The 26548-nt window shown below is 44.1% G+C and overlaps 4 protein-coding genes across 11 annotated transcripts in view; 1 reads left to right on the top strand and 3 right to left on the bottom strand.

Moving 5' to 3' along the window:
- Positions 1–2192: 2192 nt before the first annotated feature.
- On the bottom strand, positions 2193–4823 carry hadh (hydroxyacyl-CoA dehydrogenase). The gene is made up of 8 exons (XM_085913105.1): positions 4563–4823; positions 3756–3884; positions 3531–3688; positions 3234–3360; positions 3043–3132; positions 2907–2979; positions 2628–2744; positions 2193–2552 (listed from the first exon to the last, which is right to left on the bottom strand). The coding sequence occupies exons 1-8, from the start codon at positions 4677–4679 to the stop codon at positions 2434–2436; spliced, it is 930 nt and encodes a 309-aa protein (XP_085769231.1). The 5' UTR covers positions 4680–4823; the 3' UTR covers positions 2193–2433.
- Positions 4824–5006: 183 nt separating this feature from the next.
- cyp2u1 (cytochrome P450, family 2, subfamily U, polypeptide 1) lies at positions 5007–7513 on the bottom strand. 2 transcript variants are annotated; one of them, XM_085913097.1, is made up of 6 exons: positions 7023–7513; positions 6809–6940; positions 6290–6712; positions 6012–6173; positions 5660–5827; positions 5007–5582 (listed from the first exon to the last, which is right to left on the bottom strand). In XM_085913097.1, exons 1-6 carry the CDS (start codon positions 7432–7434, stop codon positions 5401–5403), a joined length of 1479 nt encoding a protein of 492 aa, XP_085769223.1. In that variant the 5' UTR covers positions 7435–7513; the 3' UTR covers positions 5007–5400. The 2 variants fall into 2 exon arrangements, with proteins under 2 accessions (XP_085769223.1, XP_085769222.1); XM_085913096.1 differs by having other exon boundaries at positions 5010–5582; positions 6290–6940.
- A 235-nt stretch (positions 7514–7748) lies between these two features.
- The window catches only part of sgms2a (sphingomyelin synthase 2a), a 31979-nt gene continuing 13179 nt past the window's right edge, over positions 7749–26548 (bottom strand). For 2 of the 7 annotated variants that reach the window (XM_085911337.1, XM_085911339.1), the window contains 7 exons: positions 17453–17579; positions 14021–14402; positions 10149–10622; positions 9737–9854; positions 9451–9604; positions 9174–9340; positions 7749–9093 (listed from right to left, as the gene is read on the bottom strand). In XM_085911337.1, the coding sequence (XP_085767463.1) occupies positions 8911–9093; positions 9174–9340; positions 9451–9604; positions 9737–9854; positions 10149–10622; positions 14021–14040 (1116 nt within the window). In that variant the 5' untranslated portion in view covers positions 14041–14402; positions 17453–17579 and the 3' untranslated portion in view covers positions 7749–8910. The remainder of the gene's footprint in view (positions 9094–9173; positions 9341–9450; positions 9605–9736; positions 9855–10148; positions 10623–14020; positions 14403–17452; positions 17580–26548) is intronic. The other 5 variants (XM_085911338.1, XM_085911340.1, XM_085911341.1 and 2 more) reach the window with 3 other exon arrangements.
- papss1 (3'-phosphoadenosine 5'-phosphosulfate synthase 1) lies at positions 15139–22381 on the top strand. Its single transcript, XM_085911336.1, has 12 exons — positions 15139–15396; positions 15737–15851; positions 15934–16169; positions 16274–16412; positions 16878–16996; positions 17104–17217; positions 17475–17586; positions 18564–18769; positions 20142–20277; positions 20350–20618; positions 20694–20923; positions 21273–22381. The coding sequence occupies exons 1-12, from the start codon at positions 15337–15339 to the stop codon at positions 21409–21411; spliced, it is 1875 nt and encodes a 624-aa protein (XP_085767462.1). The 5' UTR covers positions 15139–15336; the 3' UTR covers positions 21412–22381.

Here is a 26548-nt window from a genome sequence, read left to right as displayed (position 1 = left end):
GGGAAAAAGTTTCAGCGAAAAGTGCCACACCCGCCCTCACCCCCACTTTCTGATTGGCTGGTTGATCTGTGACGTCACTTGGACACTCCATTAGGTACACCGCCATTTTCAGGTGTACCTAATCACAGGCCACTTCATTAGGGAAACATCATGGTCAAAATTTAACTGAAAGTGAAAAGTGCCACACCCGCCCTCACCCCCACTTTCTGATTGGCTGGTTGATCTGTGACGTCACTTGGACACTCCATTAGGTACACCGCCATTTTCAGGTGTACCTAATAACAGGCCACTTCATTAGGGAAAAATCATGGTCAAAATTTAAATGAAAGTGAAAAGTGCCACACCCAAACAACCCCCCACTTTCTGATTGGCTGGTTGATCTGTGACGTCACATGAACACAGGTGTACCTAATCACTTCATTAGGGAAAAAGTTTCAGCAAAAAGTGCCACACCCGCCCTCACCCCCACTTTCTGATTGGCTGGTTGATCTGTGACGTCACTTGGACACTCCATTAGGTACACCGCCATTTTCAGGTGTACCTAATCACAGGCCACTTCATTAGGGAAACATCATGGTCAAAATTTAACTGAAAGTGAAAAGTGCCACACCCGCCCTCACCCCCACTTTCTGATTGGCTGGTTGATCTGTGACGTCACTTGGACACTCCATTAGGTACACCGCCATTTTCAGGTGTACCTAATAACAGGCCACTTCATTAGGGAAAAATCATGGTCAAAATTTAAATGAAAGTGAAAAGTGCCACACCCAAACAACCCCCCACTTTCTGATTGGCTGGTTGATCTGTGACGTCACATGAACACAGGTGTACCTAATCACTTCATTAGGGAAAAAGTTTCAGCAAAAAGTGCCACACCCGCCCTCACCCCCACTTTCTGATTGGCTGGTTGATCTGTGACGTCACTTGGACACTCCATTAGGTACACCGCCATTTTCAGGTGTACCTAATCACAGGCCACTTCATTAGGGAAACATCATGGTCAAAATTTAACTGAAAGTGAAAAGTGCCACACCCGCCCTCACCCCCACTTTCTGATTGGCTGGTTGATCTGTGACGTCACTTGGACACTCCATTAGGTACACCGCCATTTTCAGGTGTACCTAATAACAGGCCACTTCATTAGGGAAAAATCATGGTCAAAATTTAAATGAAAGTGAAAAGTGCCACACCCAAACAACCCCCCACTTTCTGATTGGCTGGTTGATCTGTGACGTCATATGAACACAGGTGTACCTAATCACTTCATTAGGGAAAAAGTTTAAGTGAAAAGTGCCACACCCGCCCTCACCCCCACTTTCTGATTGGCTGGTTGATCTGTGACGTCACTTGGACACTCCATTAGGTACACCGCCATTTTCAGGTGTACCTAATCACAGGCCACTTCATTAGGGAAACATCATGGTCAAAATTTAACTGAAAGTGAAAAGTGCCACACCCGCCCTCACCCCCACTTTCTGATTGGCCGGTTGATCTGTGACGTCACTTGGACACTCCATTAGGTACACCGCCATTTTCAGGTGTACCTAATAACAGGCCACTTCATTAGGGAAAAATCATGGTCAAAATTTAAATGAAAGTGAAAAGTGCCACACCCAAACAACCCCCCACTTTCTGATTGGCTGGTTGATCTGTGACGTCACATGAACACAGGTGTACCTAATCACTTCATTAGGGAAAAAGTTTCAGCAAAAAGTGCCACACCCGCCCTCACCCCCACTTTCTGATTGGCTGGTTGATCTGTGACGTCACTTGGACACTCCATTAGGTACACTGCCATTTTCAGGTGTACCTAATAACAGGCCACTTCATTAGGGAAACATCATGGTCAAAATTTAACTGAAAGTGAAAAGTGCCACACCCAAACAACCCCCCACTTTCTGATTGGCTGTTTGATCTGTGACGTCACACGGACACTCCATTAGGTACACCGCCATTTTCAGGTATACCTAATCACAGGCCACTTCATTAGGGAAAAATTATGGTTAAAACTTAATTGAACGTGAAAAATGCCACACCCGCCCTCACCCCCACTTTCTGATTGGCTGTTTGATCTGTGACGTCACTTGGACACTATTACAGGTACACTGCCATTTTCAGGTGTACCTAATCACAGGCCACTTCATTAGGGAAAAATCATGGTCAAAACTTAACTGAAAGTGAAAAGTGTCACATAATAAAGTCTTTATTGTTCAAATGTATTTGAAAAACAAGCAACTAACAAGCGATAAGTGACAAACAATTCCCTCGATCCATTTTCACGTATGATCGATAGTTCACATGGAGGTAGTGCTGATCTCAGCTCAATCAGGCAAACAAGGCACATATGATTGAAAGTCACATTATCATTGAAGCAACATTTATTTCTGCATTAGTCTTCTTTAGTTTTCGTCGCCATTCCTGACTACAGTGAAGCTACTTGTACTTGTAGAATCCTTCTCCCGTCTTTTTGCCAAACTTGCCCTCTGCCACCAGCTTGTTAAGCAAAGAGCTCGAGGTAAAGAGAGGATTCTTTGGATCCATGGCGCTCCACCCTGATGACAAACAACACAAACCCTTAAAACGCAACTCCAGATTCATCAGTCATCTCAACAAACATTTGAACTCACCGTCTAAAATGAACTTGGCTGTATCTAAGCCCACATAGTCTAGCAACTCAAAGGGTCCCATTGGGTATCCAGCACCGAGCTTCATGGCCACGTCGATGTCTTCTTTGGAGCCGTGACCTGCAATCATTTGGATGCTATGACATACTAATGTGACATGACATTAACGCTCTAACTCTCAAATCGGGTGGAGCATTGTTTGAACGTGAACGATTCGGGTTCAAAACGATTCTTTGGCTTTCAATAAAAATAAAAAATAAAAAGACAAGAGCGGTTTCCTACCTCTCTCATGGAGCCGCACGGCCTCCAACATGTAGGGGACGAGCAGGCGGTTCACGATGAATCCCGGTGTGTCCTGAACAGGGAGCGTGCGGGATAAGATGCTAGCTTAAGAAAAAACGACAACACTCTGTCCTACCTTGCAAGACACGGTCGTTTTGCCCAGCGCTTTGCTGAAGTTCACCAGGGAGTCAAACGTCTCCTGACTCGTGGCAGAAGTTCCGATGACCTGTGAGGTTTGATTTTGTTTTTTGTTTTTTTGTGGCAGGAAGTCCACATAGTGAGGTGAATGAGGTGAGAAGAATAGACAAGACTGTTGTGTAACATTACCTCGACAAGTTTCATCATGGGGACCGGGTTGAAAAAGTGCAGGCCGCCAAAGCGGTCCAGTCGGGAGGTGGCGCTCGCGATGTCACCGATAGGCAGCGACGATGTGTTGCTGGCAAATAAGGTGTGTCTGAAAGAGGGAGATGAAGAGTCAAAATGGGGAGGGAAAAAATGGGAAAATACCTGAAAAAAATGGAAAAGCTGCATCTATATGAATTGAATGTGGTGGAAAACTTGATTTATTTGACCATTTAAAAATGACATTTAAATATGACAGATTCTTTAGCAAAGGATGCTTACGCTGGCGCCGCCTTGTCAAGCACGCTGAAAAGATCCTGTTTGACTTTTAGGTTTTCCACAATGGCCTCCAGCACGAGATCCGTACTCTGGACGGCGGCGGTGGCATCTGTGGCGGTGGACACGTTGCGTAGAACTTTCTCAATGAACGCCTGACCTGCCTGGAGAGAAAATGTAAGCACAACAACAATTTGCGGCTCTACTCTTTCATCATGATCGGGCACTCACCTCGGGCTTGTCAGCATACTTTTTCTTGACCACTCTCTTCAAGCTCGTCTCCATATCCTTGACTGCCTTTGTCAAGATGGCCTCTGACATGTCCACAAGCGTCACCTGGTGGCCGGTCGACGCAGCAACCTAACACAAACATCCACGTAAGAGTTAGCGGGCAAAGCAGCACACATATAATGCTGTTCTATTTTTACTTTCGACAGTGGGCGACTTGTTTTTCAAAGTCAAAAGTCAAAGTCCGCTTTATTGTCAATTTCTCCACATGCTAAGGCACACAAAGAGATCTTATACAGCATTTGTCACGATATTCCATCTCGATAAATGACACACACCGGATAACAAACCATTTGTATGCAAACAAAAAGGTTACGCCCCCTTTAAAGACCGCATTTAATAGTTAATTTATCATGTTGACAGTTTGACTGTGAAAGCAGTTTTTAATACCACGATCCTAGAGGATGAATTAAGACAACACATATAGGACCTAAAGTCCGAAAAGATGGTCAACTATTGATTTTAATAGTTAAATAGCAACTACGCGGTGATAAAGTGGGTAGGCGGCGACATCTGGTGGCCATAATTTGCAAGTGCAATTACTTTGAACTCGGCGTGATCTGTCCATTGAATGACACATCTTAACATTGCAAAGTAAATATTTAATGAACTGCAGCACGACAAACAAATAGTCCAACTTGTCCTTCGATATCCTAGATGTATTTTTTGTGAGAGCACAAAGCTCTCGGTGACATTCGCTTAGCCACCTAGCCGCTCGGCTAACACTCAAAACGTTCATTTTTGGCCCACCTGAGCGATCCCCGCACCCATTTGTCCACCACCGATTATGACAACATGCTTTATGGCCACACTCCTGAGGGCCGATGAAGAGAAAGCTCTGCAAAACTGGTGCCCGAAGAATGCCATGTTATCTTGCTCCACGTCTCGAGTTACGACTGTCGTGGTAAAGCGATTTTGTGTTTCGCGACTGGAGATTCGTCACAAGCGACTTGGAATTTCCCTGACTGCAAAACTGTTCAAATTCTCAATAAAAATGCTGAACGAAACGTTTCGTTTGCATTTCCGACTGGCAAATTAAAGAGAAAACAAAGAAACTAAATTATATTTCCTCAGCAAGTTTATGCAATCATTTACAACGTTTGCTGTTTTCTGTAAATTACGTGACTCGTTTAGAGAAAAAAAAAATCCACTACCAAAGAATCTAGAATTGTTTGATTTTTTTTTCTCTGAAAATACAAAAATTTTGGGTGTTAAGAGTTTGCATACTTTCTTCACATACTACAAATATGTCGCGTAGATTATTTGGCGGTGGGTGCAATTTAAAGTACAGTAAAATTGCGTTCTTTTGAAGATTTTAGACTCCAAAAACAGGAAAGCATTGATCATTGCTTTATGTTCTTGACAGTTTTTATTTAAAATGTTGAGTGTTTTTATTTAAAATATCCCTGACCTTTCTTTTTTTTTTCCAGACATTCTATCACCAGGCTCATTTTATTTCTTTGAACAGCATTTTTAACACTATTTTTACAGTACTGACCCCCAAATGCTACAAAGTGTACCTAATAAAGTGTCCAGTGATTTTGTATATCCAATATATTGCACAGTTTGCTTTTCCAATCCGCTTACTTCACTCACGAGGACCGACACATACGTTGAAGGGGCACGGTGCCAGAGTCAGGCCGTAACGTCCGTGCATGAGCGGTGGCGGCGTTCCCAGTGGCAGCCGGAAAGTGAAGGCCTGCAGTAGACCTGTGACCATGAGGAAAAGCTCCATCTTGGCAAGCTGCTCGCCCATGCACCCCCTGCGACCTGATGCCCCAGGAGCGAGAGGATGGAACCTTACATCATTTCACACGCGCATATGCCCCGTCGGATGAGTCACGTACCAATCCCAAAAGGCATGAAGCAGTCTTTTCTCAAAAGCTTGCCCTCTTCGTCCAGGAAGCGCTCCGGCTTGAAGCTGTCGGGCTGCTCCCACACGGTGGGGTCTCGATGGACGGACCAAAGGTTGGGCAGGAGGACCGTTCCTTGTGGGATTGTGAAGCCCCGGAAGTCTGCCAACGTGTTGGGGAAAAGTGAAAAATGAATTTCGCCATATAATTAAACACATGAAATTATGCAATCTCATTCCAAAAATATGTAGGTAAAAAAGATGCGATCACTAAAAAAAATAGAAGTTGCACACACAAAACGGATTGCAACTTGCTTGGCAGAGGTAAACATGCCGTATGATGTCACCTGTGGTCTTCGACGCCATGTGAGGAATGCCCAGAGGAACCACGGAGGTCAGCCTCTGGACCTCCATGATGGTGGCCTCGGTAAAGGGCAAATGTCCCCGGTCAGTCAGAGAAGGCAGTCGACATCGTCCCAGCACCTCGTCCACCTCTGCCTGGACCTTCTCTGAAACCATGGGAGAAGCAAAAATATGATCATGGTCAACCAATCACAAACTAGTTCTTTACATTTTGTCTTTTCTTAGCACTATACTCAAGAACAAGGACTTTTTTTTTTTCAACCTTGAACATGAGGATGCACGACCATGTAGAGCAAGATCCACAGAATAGAGTTGGTGGTGGTGTCAGTGCCCGCGATGAAGAGATCAGCAATGATGTAGAAGAGGTAGTCCTCGTTGAAGCTTCCGTCCTCCACGCCCGCGGCTCTCTGGCTCGTCATCTCCGCCAGGTACATGTCCACTAAATCTCTGGGGTTCGCCGGGTCCAGCGTGTCACGGTGCTTGGCGATGATCCTCTTCAGGAAGGCGGTGATGTCACGCTCCACCCGCCGGAGCTCCCCGAAGACGCCGAAGGGCAAGTGGTAGAGTGGTGGGAAGATATTGATGAGGACGGCGGGGCTGTTGACGCACAGTTCCAGGCCGCGCATCATCAGGCCAAGCAGGGTCCCGAACTGGCGGTCATCTTGGGGGAAGTGCTCGCCCAGGGCTAAAGAGCAGATGACGTTGGAGACGGCGTTGCTGACCAGCGGTGTCAAGTCAATGCCGCCTTTGCCAACTTCCTGCTGTAGTCGTAGAAGCTCACGTTTGACCGTCGCCAGGCCTTGGAGGATACACGGCTCCAAGCTAAGCTTCCCCACGCCAAAGGTTCGAAGAGCGGCGTGGCAGAACTTGCGGTGCTTTCTCCACACCGGTCCATAAGGCGCAAAGACGATTCCTTGGGGGGAAAAAACTTACTGTTGTTAACAGAGACAATAAAAAAAAAACTGATGAAACAAGCAAAGTTCTTGAGACCGCACCTTTGCGTTTTGTCATGATGGTGACCGCAGGGATGTCAGGCCTGTCCGAGAACACTTCAGGATGGTTGAGCAAAGCCTCCTTGATGACGTCATAACCATTTAGCACCACTATTAGCTGCGTGCCCACAAACAGGCTGAACACGTCGCCGTACACCGACGCTTGCTTTGTCAGCGCCTCCACGGGTGTCGCAGTCGGCTTCGACGCCTTCCCGAGTCTCTTCCAGATGAACGAAGGTATAAGAAAAACGCCAAAATTACCCACGATCGGCAACGGCTTCGGACCCGGAGGAATGTTAACCAGGCGACGGCGGCGTTTCAGGTGGTAGTGGAGGGACAAATAAACAACAAAACAGACGAGCAGAGTTGCGAAGTTTACTTCCGATAGCAACGAGTTGCTCCATAGCCGGAGCATTGTGTCAACGTTAAGGCATAAACATCTTCAGTGAAGCCATGTTTGTTTGCTTTCTGCATGTAAACACAGATGTGACATTTTTCCGGTGTTCCAGTGAAGCGGCTCTCCCATTGGTGCACAGAAAAATAGGCTTCTCTGATAGGGTAATGACTAAAAGGGTTTGTTACCGTGATATAACTCCCGGAATTGTGACTTGCAGGACTGAGGTATTTTTGATTCTAAATTTAAAACTTTAATATGAAAAAGTCTTTTCGAAAAATTACGATATATTCATTGTAAACAAAAAATCTGAAATCCCAAATCAGACACTTAGGTGTTCTTAATTCAGTTTTATTACAATTCAAAGACCACAGAGATGAAACACACAAATCAAGTGGTTCTAAAATTAAGTTTAAATAATTAATAATAATAATAATAATATAATTCTAAGTTGGGAGAAATTGAACTCGTGAAGGCTGTTTTGGTACACGCACGCACACACACTAAAGTTAAACCCAATAAGGCAGCGATTCCCAACCACTGTGCGTGAGAACTCATTAGGTGTGTCATGTCAAAGTTTGGCTGGTATGAAAATGACTCTTCAGTTACTAATAATAATGTATCTTTGTTCATCAATCCAGCCCAGCAAGGTATTGAGTGGCAGAATGAATTACTACCACAACACTTCCAATTATGAACAAAATGATAATCCCGATTATTTGGATCCATATTGATATTTTGTATTTTATGATACCATAATCATGATTATTAATCACAATTTTCCTTATGCAAGTGAAAACTTGCTTTTCATCTCCAATCTTTGCTGAACTTTCTTCTCAGCATGACTGTGACAGTGTTCGCCCCCTGGTGGTTGGATGACTGATTACACTAACAGAGCCCACATTTTGACCTAAATGTAAATATCACAATTACATTAATTTGATCACAGTAGCCAAAATTGTGATTTAAATAAAAACAAATTGTGTGTGACTATTTTTTTTACTTGTAGAATGTGTCTTGGTGCCATAACGGTTGGGAAACGCTGCACTAAGGCACCTTGTAACACTGATAGTGAGCTTCTCATTGAACAAAAAACCCCATTGGAAGGTGACTATAAACCCTTTTAAATACTCTTGAACATTAAAGAACCTTATTCCTATCGTGTGTTAATGGAAAATCTCACGTGACCATCAAACAAAATATTATAATGTGACACACCTCCTGCGTCCTTTTCTTCAGCACAATATATTAAGAGCATTTGTGTAATTCATGGTTTTTGGCTTTTTGGGGATAAAAGGCTCACATAGGTTGCCCACCCCTGATTTAGAAGCTGGGACAAGAATGTGTACACACCCGTACTGCATATGACACGAGAGAAACAGACAACTATGTAATTATTTACATTCCAACAGCAAAAACACAGACAAGACAGTCAAAGCGTATATTTCCTTCTAGGCACGTTTGTTTGTTGAATACTCCCCCCTAACCCCGAGTCTGTCACTCATCACGTGTGCTCTGTACCATGGAGTATTTCTTACAGGGGTTCTTCAGGCAGGCGGGCGCCCAGCTGATGGGCCAGCCGTACACGCACGGCACATGTGTCTTCACGTTCCTCTCCATGAAGTTGAACAGCGGGTTCCAAAAGGGATTGCTGAGGTAGTTGTGGGGAGAACACTGACACTGCAAACAAAGCGGGGAGGGGGTCATGTCAATACGTCCTGCTATTTACAATCCGGTTGTTGTGGACCCGTACTACCCACATGCGTGTTGGCCATGCTGTGGTACCACCAGAAGAGTCTCGTCGTGACAAAGTAAGCCACCACCACATCCACGCTGTAGTGCTCGCGTGCCACCAGGATGCACACCACGCCCACGGCGCTCAGCAACCAGCACATCAGGTGGTACCACCAGAACGAGCGAGGAGAGTCTGCAAGAGTGATGCCAAACATAATCTATTTATAGTGGTAACTTGAAATTGCCATGAATGCATTCCAACCGACCAAATATTTTTAATGACTAAAAATCAATGTGACTTACATTCCTTGATAAACAGGTAGGTGAGGGTGAGCATCACCGTGTGTCCACTGAACAGGTAGTCTCCACACATAATGTGAGAACTGGTAATGGACATCCCTCCGCCAGAAATCAACTTCAGAACTCTCTGAATCTTGCCATACGAGTCTCCGTACAGCTGGCGATAGCAAGCAAACGTTACCATTTCCAACGGGAACTGATAAAAAGACGGCTAGCGGTTGCTATGCTAACATTGTTTTGACAGGCTGAAGAGTTTGGCTAATGGCGACTGTATTTGTGTCATCTTCACCTTGGGCGCGCAGGTGATGTGCATACCAGGTACAGGCAGGACGGTGATGTACATGGTGATGCAGCGGTACAAGTACAAGGTCCCCACGAGGAAGAAGTAGCGTCGGCATACTATGGACCTGCAACATATACATCATTAGGAAGTGACAAAAAAAAGCACTCACCGTGACGGCTCTGTGAATTTTTATCGTAACTCTTGCGATAATTAAAAGGGTCGGTGTGAGAGGACCTCAGCAGCGGAGATACGATAAAAGCATATCAATTACGTATGATGGCCCGCATTTAAAAACTTGTAAAAGAACCTTCAAATCGAGCCAAGACAGTGATTTTAAAACACGAGTAATGTGCTTACAGGAGATTCTGCACAAGCCTGAGGGATTATAATCATTACTGCGAAAAAAAAAAAAACTTACTTGTGGTTGAAGAAGAAGAGTTGCAGGAACCAAATGGTAACCAGTACGATGCCATTAACCTCCGTAACAGTGAAGGCCCACTTGACTTCGTTGATGTAGTCAAAGAAGGAGTCAGGCAGAGGCGGAATGTTCTCTTTGGGCGGAACTCTTTCGTGGACCACAGTGATGACGGCCGTGGTCAGCAACAGGCTGAAGCCGGCGTAGAAGAAGAGAAGTGTGGTTTTCCACCACTCGGTTGGCAGGCGGATGACGTCGGGCTCCTTCATGGAGATCTTGATGTAGTCATTGTGTCTGCTTTTGCGGAAGGCCCGCTTGGTGTCGCCCGAAGCTGCCGTGTGCACGGGGCAGGGTTTTTTGTCACCGCTATGCTTGGCGCAGCCTTCCATTTTGTGGGTCACACTAGTCGTCGGGGACAACGACATGGCTTCCTGCTTGGACCATTCGCAGGTTGGACCCCTTTGGATGGACACGGCGCTGCAATAACAATTCAACGCATTCTGTCAATCAATTCTAGTGCTTTACTGCGAAGATATATATATATATACTAAAAAAAAAAAACATTAAGAGAAAAAAATCTGTCCAATATTCTTCTTCCACTGAAGCTCTGCACCATGTTGGGCAAAATCATTTTCAGCTGCCGATATCAGCTTTTTTTCTTTTTCCACCATAAGCCAAAGATAATGACGTTTAAACATTCCCACACATCTTGCTTCTCGTTCTCCTTGAAATCTTGACTTCCTTCACGATCCCACAATTTTTGGGCTAATAATATGTAATCGTGCATGGAGCAACATGCGAATGTTGTAAAATGACATCTAGAAGACAAAGGTGAATGACGAGCTACAATACCAATGTTTTAAAGTGCGCTCCACTTAACGGCTGGAGGAAGTCCTACATCAACCGCTCGACAATCCCCACTTTGAACATTTTCATTATTTCACATCTAAAAGGTTTTAAAGGGCCCTTTAACTGCTAATGGCTCTGGGGGATACCCATTCTAACCGAGAACCACTTAGGCGATGGGGATGTTTACTTGTGGACAAATACGGCATCCGAGCAAAGAATTGGATAGGAATAGACACTATCGAGTTGCTCATGATCAATTTTGCGGGGTATGACGACGTTCAGGCTGAGAACCACAGATGTAAGCTGCGAGGTGATGGATGGCTGCAGATAACAATGTTTGACAGCCGGTGAGGAGTCACGAGGCCGATTAATAGCGACTGCCTGTAAACAACGCGAGATCATTAGCGTGCTGGAGGTGGGATGATGTAACGTCTCTGTTGGTCAGACAATAGATGCAAAAACACAAATATTTCTAATGTGGTCATGATGGCTGGTGGAGCACCTGTTGGCTTGAGTTTACGCCTGTACTTCCTGCGGAAACTGAAGCGAGCGGGTGCTCCAGCAGCCATCTTGACCACATCCTATTGTGACACCATTGAGAGCGTCGTCCTGATGTATGTACACTTGCTCCATTTTTGCTCCTCTTATTTATTTATTTTCTTGGGTTTTGTAATAGGTATTGTCACCGTGGGACAGTGGGTAACGCAATTTCAATCTCTTTGTGCATTTTGGCATGTGAAGAAATTGACAATAAAGCAGACTTTGACAATTCATCATCTAGAATTCTGTTAGTTGTGGGTAGAGCTGACACGACGGACTCTTTTTAGATTTGGTTATTCTATCGATTTTTCTATCGGATAATCGGGTATCATTTTATTTGCGTTAAAATGTATCAAAAACATTTTTCCCTGATTACTGTCCATTAACATTTTTTTTTAATTTAGTATTTTTGGGTGATTAAAAAAAATAAAAAAACCTAAAAAGAACCTAAGCAATAGTGAGGTCTGCTCTGATGGGAAGCAAAGAGAAATCTTTTTCCCACTAGCTCGTGAGCGCTCTAAAGGGAATGAGTGGTGATGGAAAAATGACTGAAAAAAAAAAAAACAACAACTATTCCACATGTCCACACGGTGTAATGGATAACTTGGCCGGCTGCACTCACCCAGACTATTTCCAGAGAGCCCGAATGAAGGCTATGTTTTATACTCCGCAAGAACCAGGGCCGGGCTTCCATTTTGGGGCCGCAGTAATAACATGCTACCATAGCTCCCCACTCATTTACCTCCTGGCAGCACGAGGATCGTCTCCATCAAAGAGAGCGATAAAAATAAGTCGTGTTCAAGGCGGGGCTCTCAGCAAAAAGTGTCTTTTTTGGAAATATTCAAACTGTGAGCATGCAGAAAAAAATGTTGTATTCTGAGGGCCTTCAACTACATAGGTGGAACATTGGGGGCCTTGGTCAGAACTGATGGGACCACAGATGGGGTGGACGGTGCTTGATCACAGGTGGGGCGGACCTGGAGGAATGGTCACAGTAAAAAAAAAAAAAAACCATGTGGTGTGAACGTGCTGGGGCCTTAAGTCTTATTAGTTAGGGTGGACCTGGGGGCCTTAGCCCACAAACGAGGCGTACATTTTCCGTAATGACAGGCAGAACTGAGAGTCTCCTTTATAGGAAGTCTGTTTTACACAGATACACACACAGTTTTAACCACCATGTTCCACATGAGGCTCGTGGGTGGGGTAACAGGTCATTTGGACAGTCTTGTAATTACATTCTCTCCCTTTCAGGCAGACCTCCAACTTCTGGGAGTTCGTACTGGAATTAAAAGAGCGAAGCAGCCTTTCAAATGTTGAGATGTTTCCATTTTAAAAGGTTGTTTGGATGGCTAGTCATCTGATCAATACTAACAACATAGTTTATAATGTAATATAATCTATACACCGATATTGATTGTTACACAATATGTTTATGTGGGGACACAATCAAAGTTAAATTATGTTCTCATGTCATGATAAAAGGAGCAATAGGAGAAATATGGACTATTGATCATATAGGAGACCACAAGGTAATTTAGTTTTTCAGTTTTGATTGAAACGTGGACTGTAGCTACGTTGTTTTGATTGATATGACAACGGGAAAGGTTCTTATATTCACATTCATAATTTGCATTTCAATTTGATTAGTACATTTTCATTCAGCCCAAATATTAGAAAATGTTCACACAACCATGGGGAGAACATGCAAATTCCAAGCCAGAGTGCTCTGAGGTAGCCTGATAACCACCAGGTCAGGGGTCACCATCGTGTTACCCACGAGAGCCCCCCCAAAAATCCATAAGTAGCCTAAGAGCTTGTTCTAAAAATATTCATAATAATTGCATTTATAAAGTGCCTTTCAAGACACACAAGGACGCTGCACAAAAATAGCTAACCACTGTTGGGAAATGGTGATTTGTTAGGAATATTTTCAAAATCATCCCAAATGTGAATATTGGCAGATTTATAGAAATGAATTGTTGCATAATGACATTCTCGTGTTTCCCAAATTACTGTGAGGAAAATCTTATCTTGATCAGTGTCTTCACATACAGGACATTTTATGAATCCTGACAGTAACATCATGAAAAGTAATTTGAGCAAATTTGTTATCTCAGAAGTGAGTAGCAGACAGATAGCACTTTGTATTAATCAGTACCCAAGAATCATAGCTATCATATCAATCATAGACAGATCCATGGATAGATTACACATACACAAAAATGGTTCTTTTTCTTTTGCTTCTCAAAGGAGTTAAAAACTGATAGTTCAACACTCACAACATGGCAACCTATACAAAAAAGACTAAACTATGATTCTAATACTTTGGTTACCTTTTTTTTTTTTTTTTTACATAGATTTCATTCTCCTCAACAGCACTACAAACTACAATACAACATGAAACAGACTGTTGAATGGATCCCTCTGGAAATTGAACAGTTAACTTCAGCAAGTGTCCATTTTGGGTATTTTCCGACGGCTCCTACCTGTCCACGTCGGGCCTCATTATGGTGTCGTCGCAGTGTCAGCAAGAGTGTGCGAATGATGCTTAGCTCTTGCTGCTCAGGGAGGAGCGCTCCGACTCCTCAAGGGACAGACCCTCGCCTTCCGGGGCTCGCTCCTCCCCGCCGCCCATCGTTCTCCGTGTGCCAACCAGACTGCGCGCGCTGGCCTTTTCGTTCGCGTCCATCCCACTCGGTCCCTCTTCGAATATAAATCGCGTCGCCATAAAGTCAAGTGGAGCGATGACGTCGGGCTCTATATGATAAATAAAGGTATGCGATTGGGCTGCTTTTGTGCACGGCGGTCGCATCGAGGGCGGCGCGGTAGGCTTTGAGTCAAAATAATTTCAGCCCCATTTCGCCGAGCCTGCCAACAAAAGAGATTTTACCCCTTGAACTTAATGTTTCTTGTAGTCAGGGTATATTAGAAATGCAAATTGTTGAAGCTCCCACGCTTGATTTTTATGTCAATAAACTACAAGAAGACAATATTCAAGTAAAGAGCAAAAATACTCCTGAGAAAACATGGGAGTGCTTTTTACTATAGCTATAACGCCGGAGAAATAACTTCACACACCCTGTGCAATAAGTGAACATAAAAAACAACAACTAAAAAACATCAGAAATCAAATAAACACTTGTTTAAACAACATGCACTATACTTACGCATTTTCAATTTCAATTCAGTTTGGTCGGGGTTATAACGCCATACATTTGGGGTGATTTTTGAAGGGAGCAAAAAAAACAGAAATACGAGAGCAAGCGAGTGCAAAAAATGACACCTTGAAAGTGACGTTTTCTCACTTTGACTGATTGGTTTTCCACAGACCTGGTGGTTTCTTGCAAATCAAATAAGCGCATATCTCTAATTTATATCTTGGACGGGGAAAGGGGTCATTTTTTTTTCGCAGATAATTTTGCTGATCTACTACTACTACTACTACTGGGTCATATTGACAATTTTAATAAATTTGAGAACATTTCGTGACTTATTAATTGCAAACTCCTTTTTAGCGCCTTACAGGCACGAATCTTACGGGTCTAGGGGCGGTAATGCACCAAGCTGCGCACAAACCGCCATGAGGTACACCAACGAAGAAGAAGAAATTAATGACGTCACGGCTCAGCCTGACGACGTGTCTGCCTCCTCGCTCCTGTTGTAAATCTTTGCCGCTCAGGTGTGGCCCGTAATCACTTCAGATTGACATTCCATTGCGTCGGGACATACTTAGATAACGGCTCGTCACATTTCCGGAGCGTTCGAAGACGGTGCAACGAAGTAATCGGAACGACGGGCCGACATGGAGACGTGTGGAAACTCGTACAAGAAACAGAAGCTGAGTAACGCACCGCAAAACTGGGTGAGTTGGCTGTCTTTGGCTGGGATGATCTGACCATCCATCCTAACCTAATGGAGAAATCTGACTTCTGCTTTACGCGCATTATTAGCAGTTGCTTGTTGATGTGGACGGCAGCGTTAGCTTGTTTTGCATGAAAGTGGCACGATCGACCGCAATGAATTCAAACAGTTGAACAGCAGATTTGGAATGAAAAGGCCTTTTGTCCCTTCAAATATTCTTGGCGCTCATTTAAAATGTGTTAACAACTTGAACCATCAATAAACCAGTTCACACAATTGTTAGCCAATTCCTGATAGTGATTTGAAATGACAAATTGATTTTCTTGCTTGAATCGATACAGGGGACGCAGCGTGCCACAAATGTCACTTATCAAGCGCACCACGTCAGTAGGAACAAGCGCGGGCAGGTGGTGGGAACAAGAGGAGGCTTCAGAGGATGCACTGTATGGCTCACTGGTCAGTGCGGAGGATTTGATATAGTTTAGATCAGTAGCATCTGCCCAGACTTGTGATGGATGTTGCTTTTTTTGTGGTGGAGGTCTCTCCGGCGCTGGGAAGACCACGGTGAGCATGGCCCTGGAGGAGTATCTTGTCTGCCACGGTATTCCGTGCTATACGCTGGACGGGGACAACATTCGCCAGGGCCTGAACAGAAACCTGGGCTTCAGCCCCGAGGACCGTGAGGAAAACATCCGGCGTATTGCCGAGGTGGCGCGGCTCTTTGCGGATGCCGGCTTGGTCTGCCTTGCCAGCTTCATCTCCCCCTACAGCAGGGTAAGCCATGCCCGAAGATGGGGAAAAAAAAAAAGCAATTGATACTGCATCGGTGATGAAAAGCAGTCAAGCCCAATCGTTTCTCACGACCGAGCTGTGTGCAGGATCGTCTTAACGCCAGGAAGATTCACGAAGCGGCGGGGCTGCCTTTCTTCGAGGTGTTTGTGGACGCCCCGTTGGACGTTTGCGAGCAGAGAGATGTGAAGGGCCTCTACAAGAGAGCCAGAGCGGGCGAAATAAGAGGTAGAAGAGTTTTGCTTTTCAAGTCCAGTTGTGGGATTCCTATTCATAATGTAACAATGGCGTTGTCATGAAATGAAACATTTTCGGTCAAAATGCCAATTCATTTTTCAGAAAAAAAAAAAAAGAATAAATGGAACTTAAAAACTAGTATTACCAAGTAACATAGCGTGTGAAATATTGTCGGGGCAATGACAACTACTATTACAAAGCAACATGTAATTTGTCATCGTCGTGGCAACGACAAGAACTGGTATTGCCTAGTAACCTAGAGATTGTCATTGTCGTGGCAATGACAGTGACAAATGGTACTCTATAAACCAGTTCTACTATTCTACAAGCCACGCACAGCGATATTTTACTTGTTCACTGCCATTGACAGCTTAAGACGTCAAAGTTCTATTTTTAACTGGGCTGGCTGGCTGGCTGAATGAATGAATGAAAGTACATTTTCACACCGTTGTGCAGGCTTCACCGGGATCGACTCAGAGTACGAGAAACCCGAAGCGCCCGAGCTGGTGCTGAAGACCGATTCCTGCAGCGTGAACGACTGCATCCAGCAGCTGCTTGACCTGCTTCAGGAGCGGGTGAATGCACAGCCAATATTGAACTTTTACACCATCGCCGGGGGGGGGGGGGGGGGGGGGGGTCATACAAACTCCCAACCGTTTTGCTTTTTCTCTCATCATCGCAGGACATCGTACCGGTGGATGCTTCCTATGAGGTGAAAGAGTTGTACGTGCAAGAGAACAAACTGGACCTGGCCAAGGCTGACGCGCAGACGCTGCCCGCTCTTCAGATTGGAAAGGTTTCTTTCTACCTTTTGTCCTTTTTCTCAAGCAATCGGATTTACGCTGACCATCCGCAATATTATGAGCACTCACACAATCCGTCCAATCAGTAAAATAGTTGTACATCGGTCCTATAAAAATACAAGAATGCCCATTTTGTGTCAATGAAAAAGATGGCAACAACAGGATTCTGGGTAGTTTTTCCCTCCCCAGAGAACTACAAACACAATGGTACAACCAAATTAGACTTACAGTTGTTGGATGTGACCCTCAGGTGGACATGCAGTGGATACAGGTGCTGGCCGAAGGCTGGGCCACGCCACTCAACGGCTTCATGAGGGAGCGAGAGTATCTTCAGTGCCTCCACTTTGACTGCCTGCTGGATGGTAAAATAAATCAAATTAAATATGACACACACAGCATTAAAGGAGGCAAACCACTGTATTCGGATTGATAGAGATTAACAAGCAGATGAATCGAAATGATTTGGGAAAATGAAGGAATGGAAAGTACATTTGCAGTAAACTGGAAAGGCCACGAGATGGCGCACAAAACCTTCCTGAGGCATTCTTTCAAAACGCCAGAGACGATTGACATGAAACAAGTCATCCTGACATTGACTGCTTTGTTAGGATTAAAAAGAGAGCAATAAATTCTCTTTAGTATGATTCCCCAAAGCTGCACTTGAAGTTTTTTTTTTTTTTTTTTAGAATAAGTATAGGTACTTAGTTTTGGCAATAAAAAGTCACATTTTATTTTGAGTGCATTTACCGCAACTTATGCTTCGCGAACATTCCAAGATGACCCTCTGCCAATTCTTGACATCTGTATTGTTCTGCCAAATATTTTTGTTTCGTGCAGATACATAAAATACTTCTAAAAAAAGAAAAGAACAAATTAGCATTGCTTATGTATCATTTTCAGATTTTGGCAGGCCTGTACAACAGCTGTCCAAACATGAATAGCCTAGAACAAAAAAACAAAAAAAAAAAAAAAGCAGAGATGAAAACTCATGTATGTAAATGAGGTATGATCGATCGACATGTAACTGCGTCTGGAACGAGAAGAATTCCTCTTTCGACGTCTATCAAAGTCCTCGGCCCGCCGCTAACCGAACGGGCTGCTAAGATAAACAACAAAAGTCCTGTTTGCGTCCGCCTCGCTGGGCCGTTTGAGTTTTAATGTGAAGCAGCTGCTCGGCCCGGCCCGCACGTCGGGACTAGACGACGGCGCACCGGGCTCCGCGTCGCCTTCTGACGCCACAGGCAAAAGATTTGTCGCCACTTTTAAGAATGTCACTGTTGAAGTTCTAAAAGGCTTAAAGCACTGGGACTAGCAAGTCTGACTTCACTTTGGCTTCCAGGCGGTGTGATCAATCTGTCAGTGCCGGTGGTGTTGCCGGTGGCTTCGGAGGACAAAGAGCGCTTGGACGGCGTGACGGCGATAGCGTTGGTGTACGAGGGCAGGCGAGTGGCTATCCTCCGCAACCCCGAGTTCTACGAGCACCGCAAGGAAGAGCGCTGCGCCCGCCAGTGGGGTACCACTTGTAAGACCCATCCCTACATCAAGGTCAGTAGATAGGTGACGATCCAGAGCCCCTTTCGAGTGACTACACTGTCCGAAACTCTATGCAAAAATTCGTCACGGCAGCACACACACCAGGCCAAATGGTAAGCAGAGCTGCATTGTTTTGTCGGCTACACGACTTAGCGTTAGCATCTGATGAGACCCAACAGAGTGAGGAATATTCTTTTGGCTTCAAAAGTACTTTTCGATATTAATGAGTATGCGTTGGTCACAGAGATGGTGTTCCCCTAGTCTTGACCACAAACACGTTTTTGGAAATGTTTTCAGCCTGAGCAGAGTTTTCCAAAAGCTCACTTTTCCGCCCTCCACAACTCATTTTACGTGTGGACAAAGGCCCACAGCTCATTAAAAAAAGACATATGTTTCCTCAAAAACAAAAAGATTTGTGTGGATATATCCTTAGCAACACAGGTGGCGCCGCTTGCTTTTCTGAGCAACCCAACAGGGTGGCGCTCAAGGTTGGACATAGTTTAAAAGGTACGCATTTCCACCAGCAGGTGTGCCATTAAAAAAAACCAAAAAAAAAACCATTTGCAACCAAAACCGCCGTAAATCCAAAATGATGAGCCTCTGCATCGGCGTTTGCGAAATCAGCCCTGATAGAACACAGATCCAACGCGGCGTCGTTTTCACTTTGCCGGGGTCAGGCGCTCCGCCTCCCAATTTGTCCGGACGCCCGGGCAAATCTCTTGGTGTTATTTCTGGACGCTGACTCACTCGCACTCCATCTGTTCTAATTGTTCCAATCTGTTGCTCGGAGGCTCAAGTAGATAAGATAATGGAAGAACTCGATACATATTCCCGTGGCAACGCTACTGGATTACTGTATTCAAATACTTACAAGCAGAATTGTTTTTTCATCACGCACAGTAGGAAGTGGAGACGTTGCATATATACAAAAAAAAACAAACAAACGTATGAACGATGTATACGAGGTCGGTCGTCTGGCTAACACGACAGCTGCCGTCCTACTTAGACCGCCATCTCATGAGCAGAACGTCTCAGTTTTGACAGTTACTTGGAACACAGCGGACAAAAACAACCTTGGGCAGCGAGCCACACGCTGCTTCGTCGAGCTTAAAGACAACTATCGAACCAACAATTCTTTTTTTTTAAGATTGCTTAGGGCAGCCTGTATGCTGGGCGACCTTTTCCAATGAAGCTCAATAGGGGTGAAAATGAACAGGCTTGGATCCAGTTTGTGAGTGTCCCCGCTGTTTTGGACCTGATAAGTCTGGACTTTATTAGACTTTGGTCTGGCGCCGCTCCAGCTCGCCTAAGCGCTTTTTTACGGCCCGCGTGTCTGGACTATGTTTGAGTTGAGCATTGACCGCTGCTGCGACTCCCGTTTCAGATGGTGATGGAAAGCGGCGACTGGCTCGTCGGTGGCGACTTGGAAGTCCTGGACCGAATCTACTGGAACGACGGATTGGACCAGTACCGTCTGACCCCCGCTGAGCTCAAACAGAAATTTAAAGAAATGAATGCAGGTCTGCCTGTTGTTGTCAAGGTCTTTTGTAGGAAGTGTTTTTAATTGTAGTCCACATTACCTTCTTCCGCAGATGCCGTGTTTGCCTTCCAGCTACGGAACCCGGTTCACAACGGCCACGCCCTCCTGATGCAGGACACCCACAAGCGCCTGACAGAGCGGGGCTACCGCCGGCCCGTGCTCCTGCTGCACCCGCTGGGCGGCTGGACCAAAGACGACGACGTGCCCCTGCCGTGGCGGATGAGGCAGCACGCCGCCGTGCTGGAAGAGGGCATCCTAAATCCGGAATCCACCATCGTCGCCATCTTCCCCTCGCCCATGATGTACGCCGGGCCCACTGAAGTAAAACGTCTTTCTTTCTGGTACTCCTTTTGTTCGGTCCAGATTTGCCAATCAATTTCTGCCCTCTCACGACAGGTGCAGTGGCATTGCCGAGCTCGAATGGTAGCCGGCGCCAACTTCTACATCGTGGGACGCGACCCCGCCGGCATGCCCCACCCCGAAACGGGGAAGGATCTGTACGAGCCCAGTCACGGGGCCAAAGTCCTCACAATGGCTCCGGGCCTCATCACACTGGAGATTGTCCCCTTCAAGGTCGCTGCTTACAACAAAGTGAAGAGGGCCATGGACTTCTACGAGGCCAAAAAGTGAGTATCGTGGCAACTAGTGGTAAAGGAAAAAGAAAAAAAAAATTAGAGGGAGCATGGCCTGTTTTGGTTTGTGCAGACTTTATCAGGAACATCTAGTACGAGAACAAAACTTCAAAGGTCTGCAGAGTTCAATCAGTTCAGTTCAATTGTTAGAAATGCAAGAGATGCAAAATCCCATTTGCGTGTTCTCGAGACTTTTGCCAACTTGGACGAGTCATGGCTCAGCTCACAGCAAGTTGCTTCTAATTTCACAGTCAATAAGCTCTACAGTACATCCATCCATCCTTTTTCCAAAGCGCTTCATGTCAAAGTTGAAAAGTAAACTTTTGAACTTTCTCCCCACCAGCCATCAAGATTACGATTTCATCTCTGGCACACGCATGCGCAGGATGGCCCGCCAAGGCGACAATCCTCCGGACGGTTTCATGGCGCCAAAGGCCTGGGCCGTGCTTAAAGAATACTACAAATCTCTGGAGAAGGCATAGAAGGTGTTAGGCTAGGAAAATGGGGGGCACAATAGGCGTTTCTCTATATTTCTTTCTATTGCCATTGAAACGGGCCAATGTTGGGACCATTCAGTTATCGCTCAGCACAGTGCGTCTTTCTATATTCTCATACTGTATTTGATTTATAGATGAGTCAGGTTTGGGCTTGTGTTCGAGACTCTGGGTCGATATCACTATGAAGTGCCTTTGTCATCGTGTAAATGCAAAAGAATGAAACTAAGGTGTTTGTTGTGTGTGGCAAAATACTTGCACACACAAAAATAACTTCCTATACTCTCGAAAGTATTCTGTTAAATACGGTGTGTGTGGTTAATGATGATGATGCCAAATCATTTTTTGAAAAAAATTGGCAAGTTATTCCATCAAACAAGTCATCAATATATGTATTTTCAATTCTCATGATCATATTGAATATTTTGTACATATCCCTGTAATTGTTGTCCACCCTGTCATTAAATCCCTAAATTAGGATTTTTTTTTCTGATTTTGAGATACGTTACTAGTAAAATATTTCCACATATGGTTTATAATTTTCATCATAATGTGTTTGCAGTTGAACGTCAAGCTGGTGAAAAATCAATTGATGTAACAACTTTCAGAAATTCAAAATAATTTTGCTAAGCCGTCAGCTTGTTAAGGAAAGCATGTTGGTCCAAAAATGGTCTAATAAGTGCTCGTAAAACGCTATGAACCAAAATTGTCCATCCTGTCAACAAGCTGAATTCTAACACCAGAGCATGCAATTGAAAATGAAGTTCAGTAGAAAATGTCAGCTGTTTTTGTTTAAACGGGGACGTCTCAAAGGCACCTCATAGTGATATTGACGCAGCTCTGGGCTTGGCGTTGTATTCATTGAGGGGCCAAATCACAGCTATGAGAGTTTGAAAGCCAGTCGTTTTAGGATTTACTGATTATTTTAAAGCTAGGAAATGGATACTTCGACTTTAGTGTTGGGACATTAGATTGAAGTTTCGATTTGGGGCTAAGTTATGGTTTTGGGGTATCTCACTCCAAAGTATAGCTGAGTATTTGTACTGTAATCTTGTGTATTAACTGTAAATGTTGAGTACCTTGGTCAAATGAAAACATACGTATGTGATGGAACCAGAATATGACCAGGATCATGACACATGTACCGTATTGATACTAGGATACATATTCATCACTCTGTTTCTAATGTATATTGATTTGCCTAACAAGATAATGTCTTAAGTATATTTTGCATGTCCTAGTGTGCTTTCCAGTATTTTGTTAGATCATCTAAAATGTTCTAATTTGTTCCACGTGGCATTTCATTTCCGACAAGGGTAATCAGCTGCTTAATGTTCATCAGCATGGGATACCCTTTGTAAGCTTCCTTGTTCATCCAGTAAAGCATTTTGAACCAAAACAAGATGGTCATTTATTTCATGATGGAAGAACATTCTGCTTAAGATAACGGACAGTCTCCTTATGAAATCTGATGTCAGCATGACCTTGAAAAAGTTCACATGTCCAATTGCACCCCTCAAAATCAGATTCCTTCCCACTGTCACTCCATCAGCTGTGTGTTAAATGAGACCCACTAGTGACCCCCACCCCCCCCACCCCACTTTGAAGAGCTCACGCATTAAGAGAGTGGCAGCTGGCTCCCATATGTAAACAGTCCTTGCCGAACGTAAAGAACATGTGGAGGCCTGGGTTGTACCCCCAATAGTGTCCCCCTGCCCTGATCTGAGAAACCTCATCCTATCTGACTTCAAAATGTAATGAGGACCTGAAGAGAGTGTGTGTGTGGGTGTGTGTGTGTGTGTGTGAGTATAAAATATACGCACACACATACCGTATTTGCCCAAATATAAGACGACCCCGATTATAAGACACCCCCCCCCCCTCTTTTTCAAGACTCAAGTTTGAAAAAAGCCTTTGTCTAGACCCCAAATGTAAGTTTCAGTTTTATTTCAATGAAAAAAAACTTGTCTTATATTTGGGCCAATACAGTATATAAGATTTTAAAGATTTGTTTCCTCAAAAATAACATGAACATAATTTGTTATAGAGATACATGTTGCACTCCGAAAATAAATAAATAATAACCTGCAGGAGTTTTTTGTGGAATTGTATTGTTGCTCTCTGACTTAGTTCTTTGAATATTACTTACTATCTGCTTGTATTCCTTTCTGGTAATAAAAAACGTTATTTCATCGTCGGCCTAATCGTCCTTCCTACTGATTGCTCCTCCGTAAGAGCCTCTGGAGAATATTGCCAGGGAACTTAAGTTGATCGTAGGATTTACGTGCTAGTCATTGTTGCCTGATGAGAAGCACATGTGATGACCTTCCAGGCCACCATACCAAGAAGAAAAGGCTCGGCACCGACATAAAACACCACATGGAAGAATGTAATCATAACATTGTTTCAGTCATTGCCCGGCTCGTACTACATCTGCCTTGGTGGCCCGACATCTTAGAACAAGACGCTTTATCTTTTTTTTTTTCCCCTTTTCATTTGTCAGCTTGTCGTATCTTTTTCATTTGTTGAGACTTGAGTCAAACTCGTGTTTCATTTTGTTTAGAAAATACCCCAGTATTGAATGATAACAAGTGCCCATGTTTGGGGATTATTTTTTTCCTTTTTCAGAAATAAAAATTAATGAAAACGCTCTGTGTTCCAAATTGCGCAACACGATATTTAATCGGATTCTTAAATCACGACAGACTTGTGGTTAAGAGAGCTTGTTTTCTGCATCGGATTCTGCGCATCTCCTCGACGCAATCTCGCCACTTCCTCGCGAGGGAATTTGCTAGAAACTCAACTCGTGGTGTTTCCGCACCACGTTTATGACAGTAATATTTGCCGTAATGTCACGAGTGTATTATTATGGCGTCCTTATGAATGGCATTCACTCGGAGGGGCTCGTGTCGGACGTGCGAACATAAAGAGATCATACACGCCGCGTCAAAAGTAAAACATCTGCCTCGTAACTCTGGAGGAATCCGAAAGGAGGAGAAGAAAGTTCAGAAATACAACACTTGTCATGGACATACTTAATTTTTGAATAGAGCCATATTAGTTTATAGTTTTTCATGATATAAGTCGTCACGTGGCCAATTTTCTTTTTGTCTCGACTTACTCGTGCTAGCTAGCTACGGTGGCGGCGAGTTTCACAAAAAGTATCATTTTGGTAGGTAGCGACTGAAAAAAATACGCCAAGCAGATGACATAAATCTCAGTCAAAGTTCACAATAAAAATCAACAAACAATTACACATTGTGAATTCAACCAAACCATATCAACTTTGTTTAAAGAACGTCTGCTAGCTTAATGCTAACACCCATGCAAAGCGCTATAGAAGGGCTAACAAAGCTAGTAGAGATGCTGCGGTAATTCTAAACCTTGACACAAATTGTACATTAATCATGTACACTGAGTCTTATAATCTTTCCTCTCTGTGACAAAATGTGCTTTCCTTTCATGTTAATAGGGTAAGGGGGACTTAAGATTTGCTTTCAGTTACAAGCACGATCAGGAACAAATTAAAATCATAAGTCAAGGCACCACTATTTCTTTATTTCTTTATTTATGTATTTATTTCAACACAGCTCTAATCGTCATTCCTACTGATTGCTCCTCCACAAGAGCCTCTTGAAAGTAACGGTGGTACTAAAGTTGGTTGGATAGTTGGATTTATGACCCTCTAGAACATAAAAAATGAGGGTTTGTCTGATGGTGGACCTCAGCAGCAGCACCTGCAGGAGGCCACGGCTGAGACGAGAGGTAACAGTAGCTGTCAGTGTGACAGATGGCCGCAAGCCGAGCCCAGATTTGGTTTTTATTACAACCATCGACTGCGTGTGCTCTCTTCTCGTGAACTGAACCGGGTCCTCCAGATCTGAACCCCCGGGGGAACAGGGTAAACCCAGTTGTGGGGCCCTCAAAAGTGAAAATTGGAGATCATTTCCCTATTTCCTCAGGTAAAGTCCCTTAAACCCCTCTGGAGTATTATTAACTAACGAGTGTCGAAAACAAGAATTGACCGTTTTAATACACGTTTGTGATGAAAGGCAGGTGAGTCCGTTGCATGAGAAGGGAGGGGAGCACTTAAAAGCATCATGACAGATGACAAAGTTTGAGTTTTAAGAGCATAAATGAAGTCTGAATTAAATCAGACAAAACTAATCGATCGTTCGCTTGTTTCTAGCTTGGTTGGTTCGTTGGTAATCGGCAGTATGAGGTGGGTTGATTTCACCAAAAACATCAGTTTCAGACTAAGGAGCAGAGAAAATGAGATTTTTATTGAGAAAAAAGTTGATGCTAAAACGTTCTGTCTGAAAGCCACAAAAAAAAAAAAAAACTTTTGCCTGATGTGTACTGGTCATACAAACGCAAAATAATCTGACTGCTCCATGATGGATGAAGCCAGTCCAGTTACAAAGAACACGGGGGAATTTGATCCATCAACTCGGGCGCAATGAAACACTTCCACGCCATTACAAAGTGTCAACTTTATATCATGTTTCCTTAATTCACTCAACTGACCATTTGGCGTCAAAAAAAAAAGCGCACGAGAAGCAAGTTACAAGTTGCCAAGCCGACATCTGCGGCAAATACAAGCGGAGGCCCCTGGGTCTAAATGTGAAACACAGGCGAAGAATGAAAAAGTGAAGATTGCAGTTGAAGACGCAGCTGCCTTGACCTCAGGGTGGATGGATTGGCAGGGGGCTGGGGGGGCTTTGCGCTCCGGAAAGTCAAAGTGAGGATTTAAGTCTAGAGGGAGGTCGGCATGATATTTGTCTTTTTTTTGGTTGCCATGAACATGAATCCTTTTTTTTTTTAGATTTCATTGTTTTCATTAACACACAATGAAAAGAAATGGTTGTGAAATCATTGAAGGGGGTTTTGAACGTCATTCTTTGTCTTATGGTGTAATATGTAAAAATAAAAAAATAAATAAAGCAACCGATTTCAAAAGAGCCATTATTGTCCGACGAAACGGTCGTTTAGTGGAGCTGGCAGAAGAAGCGGCAAAGGATGCCTCATTGTTGAGTCAGTTGACCTCCTGCAGCCTTCAGGTCTTTTCCGTGCTGGTCTTCCGTGTGCACAGATGTCTGCTCGCTGCGCTTCTGGCAGCCTCGCT

The sequence above is a fragment of the Syngnathus leptorhynchus genome, chromosome 5 (assembly GCF_054491065.1).
Source record: "Syngnathus leptorhynchus isolate UIUO chromosome 5, UIUO_Slep, whole genome shotgun sequence".
NCBI classification, from domain to species: domain Eukaryota; kingdom Metazoa; phylum Chordata; class Actinopteri; order Syngnathiformes; family Syngnathidae; genus Syngnathus; species Syngnathus leptorhynchus.
The sequence above is the reverse complement of the archived record's forward strand: the minus strand, read 5'-3'. Positions and strand labels throughout refer to the sequence as shown.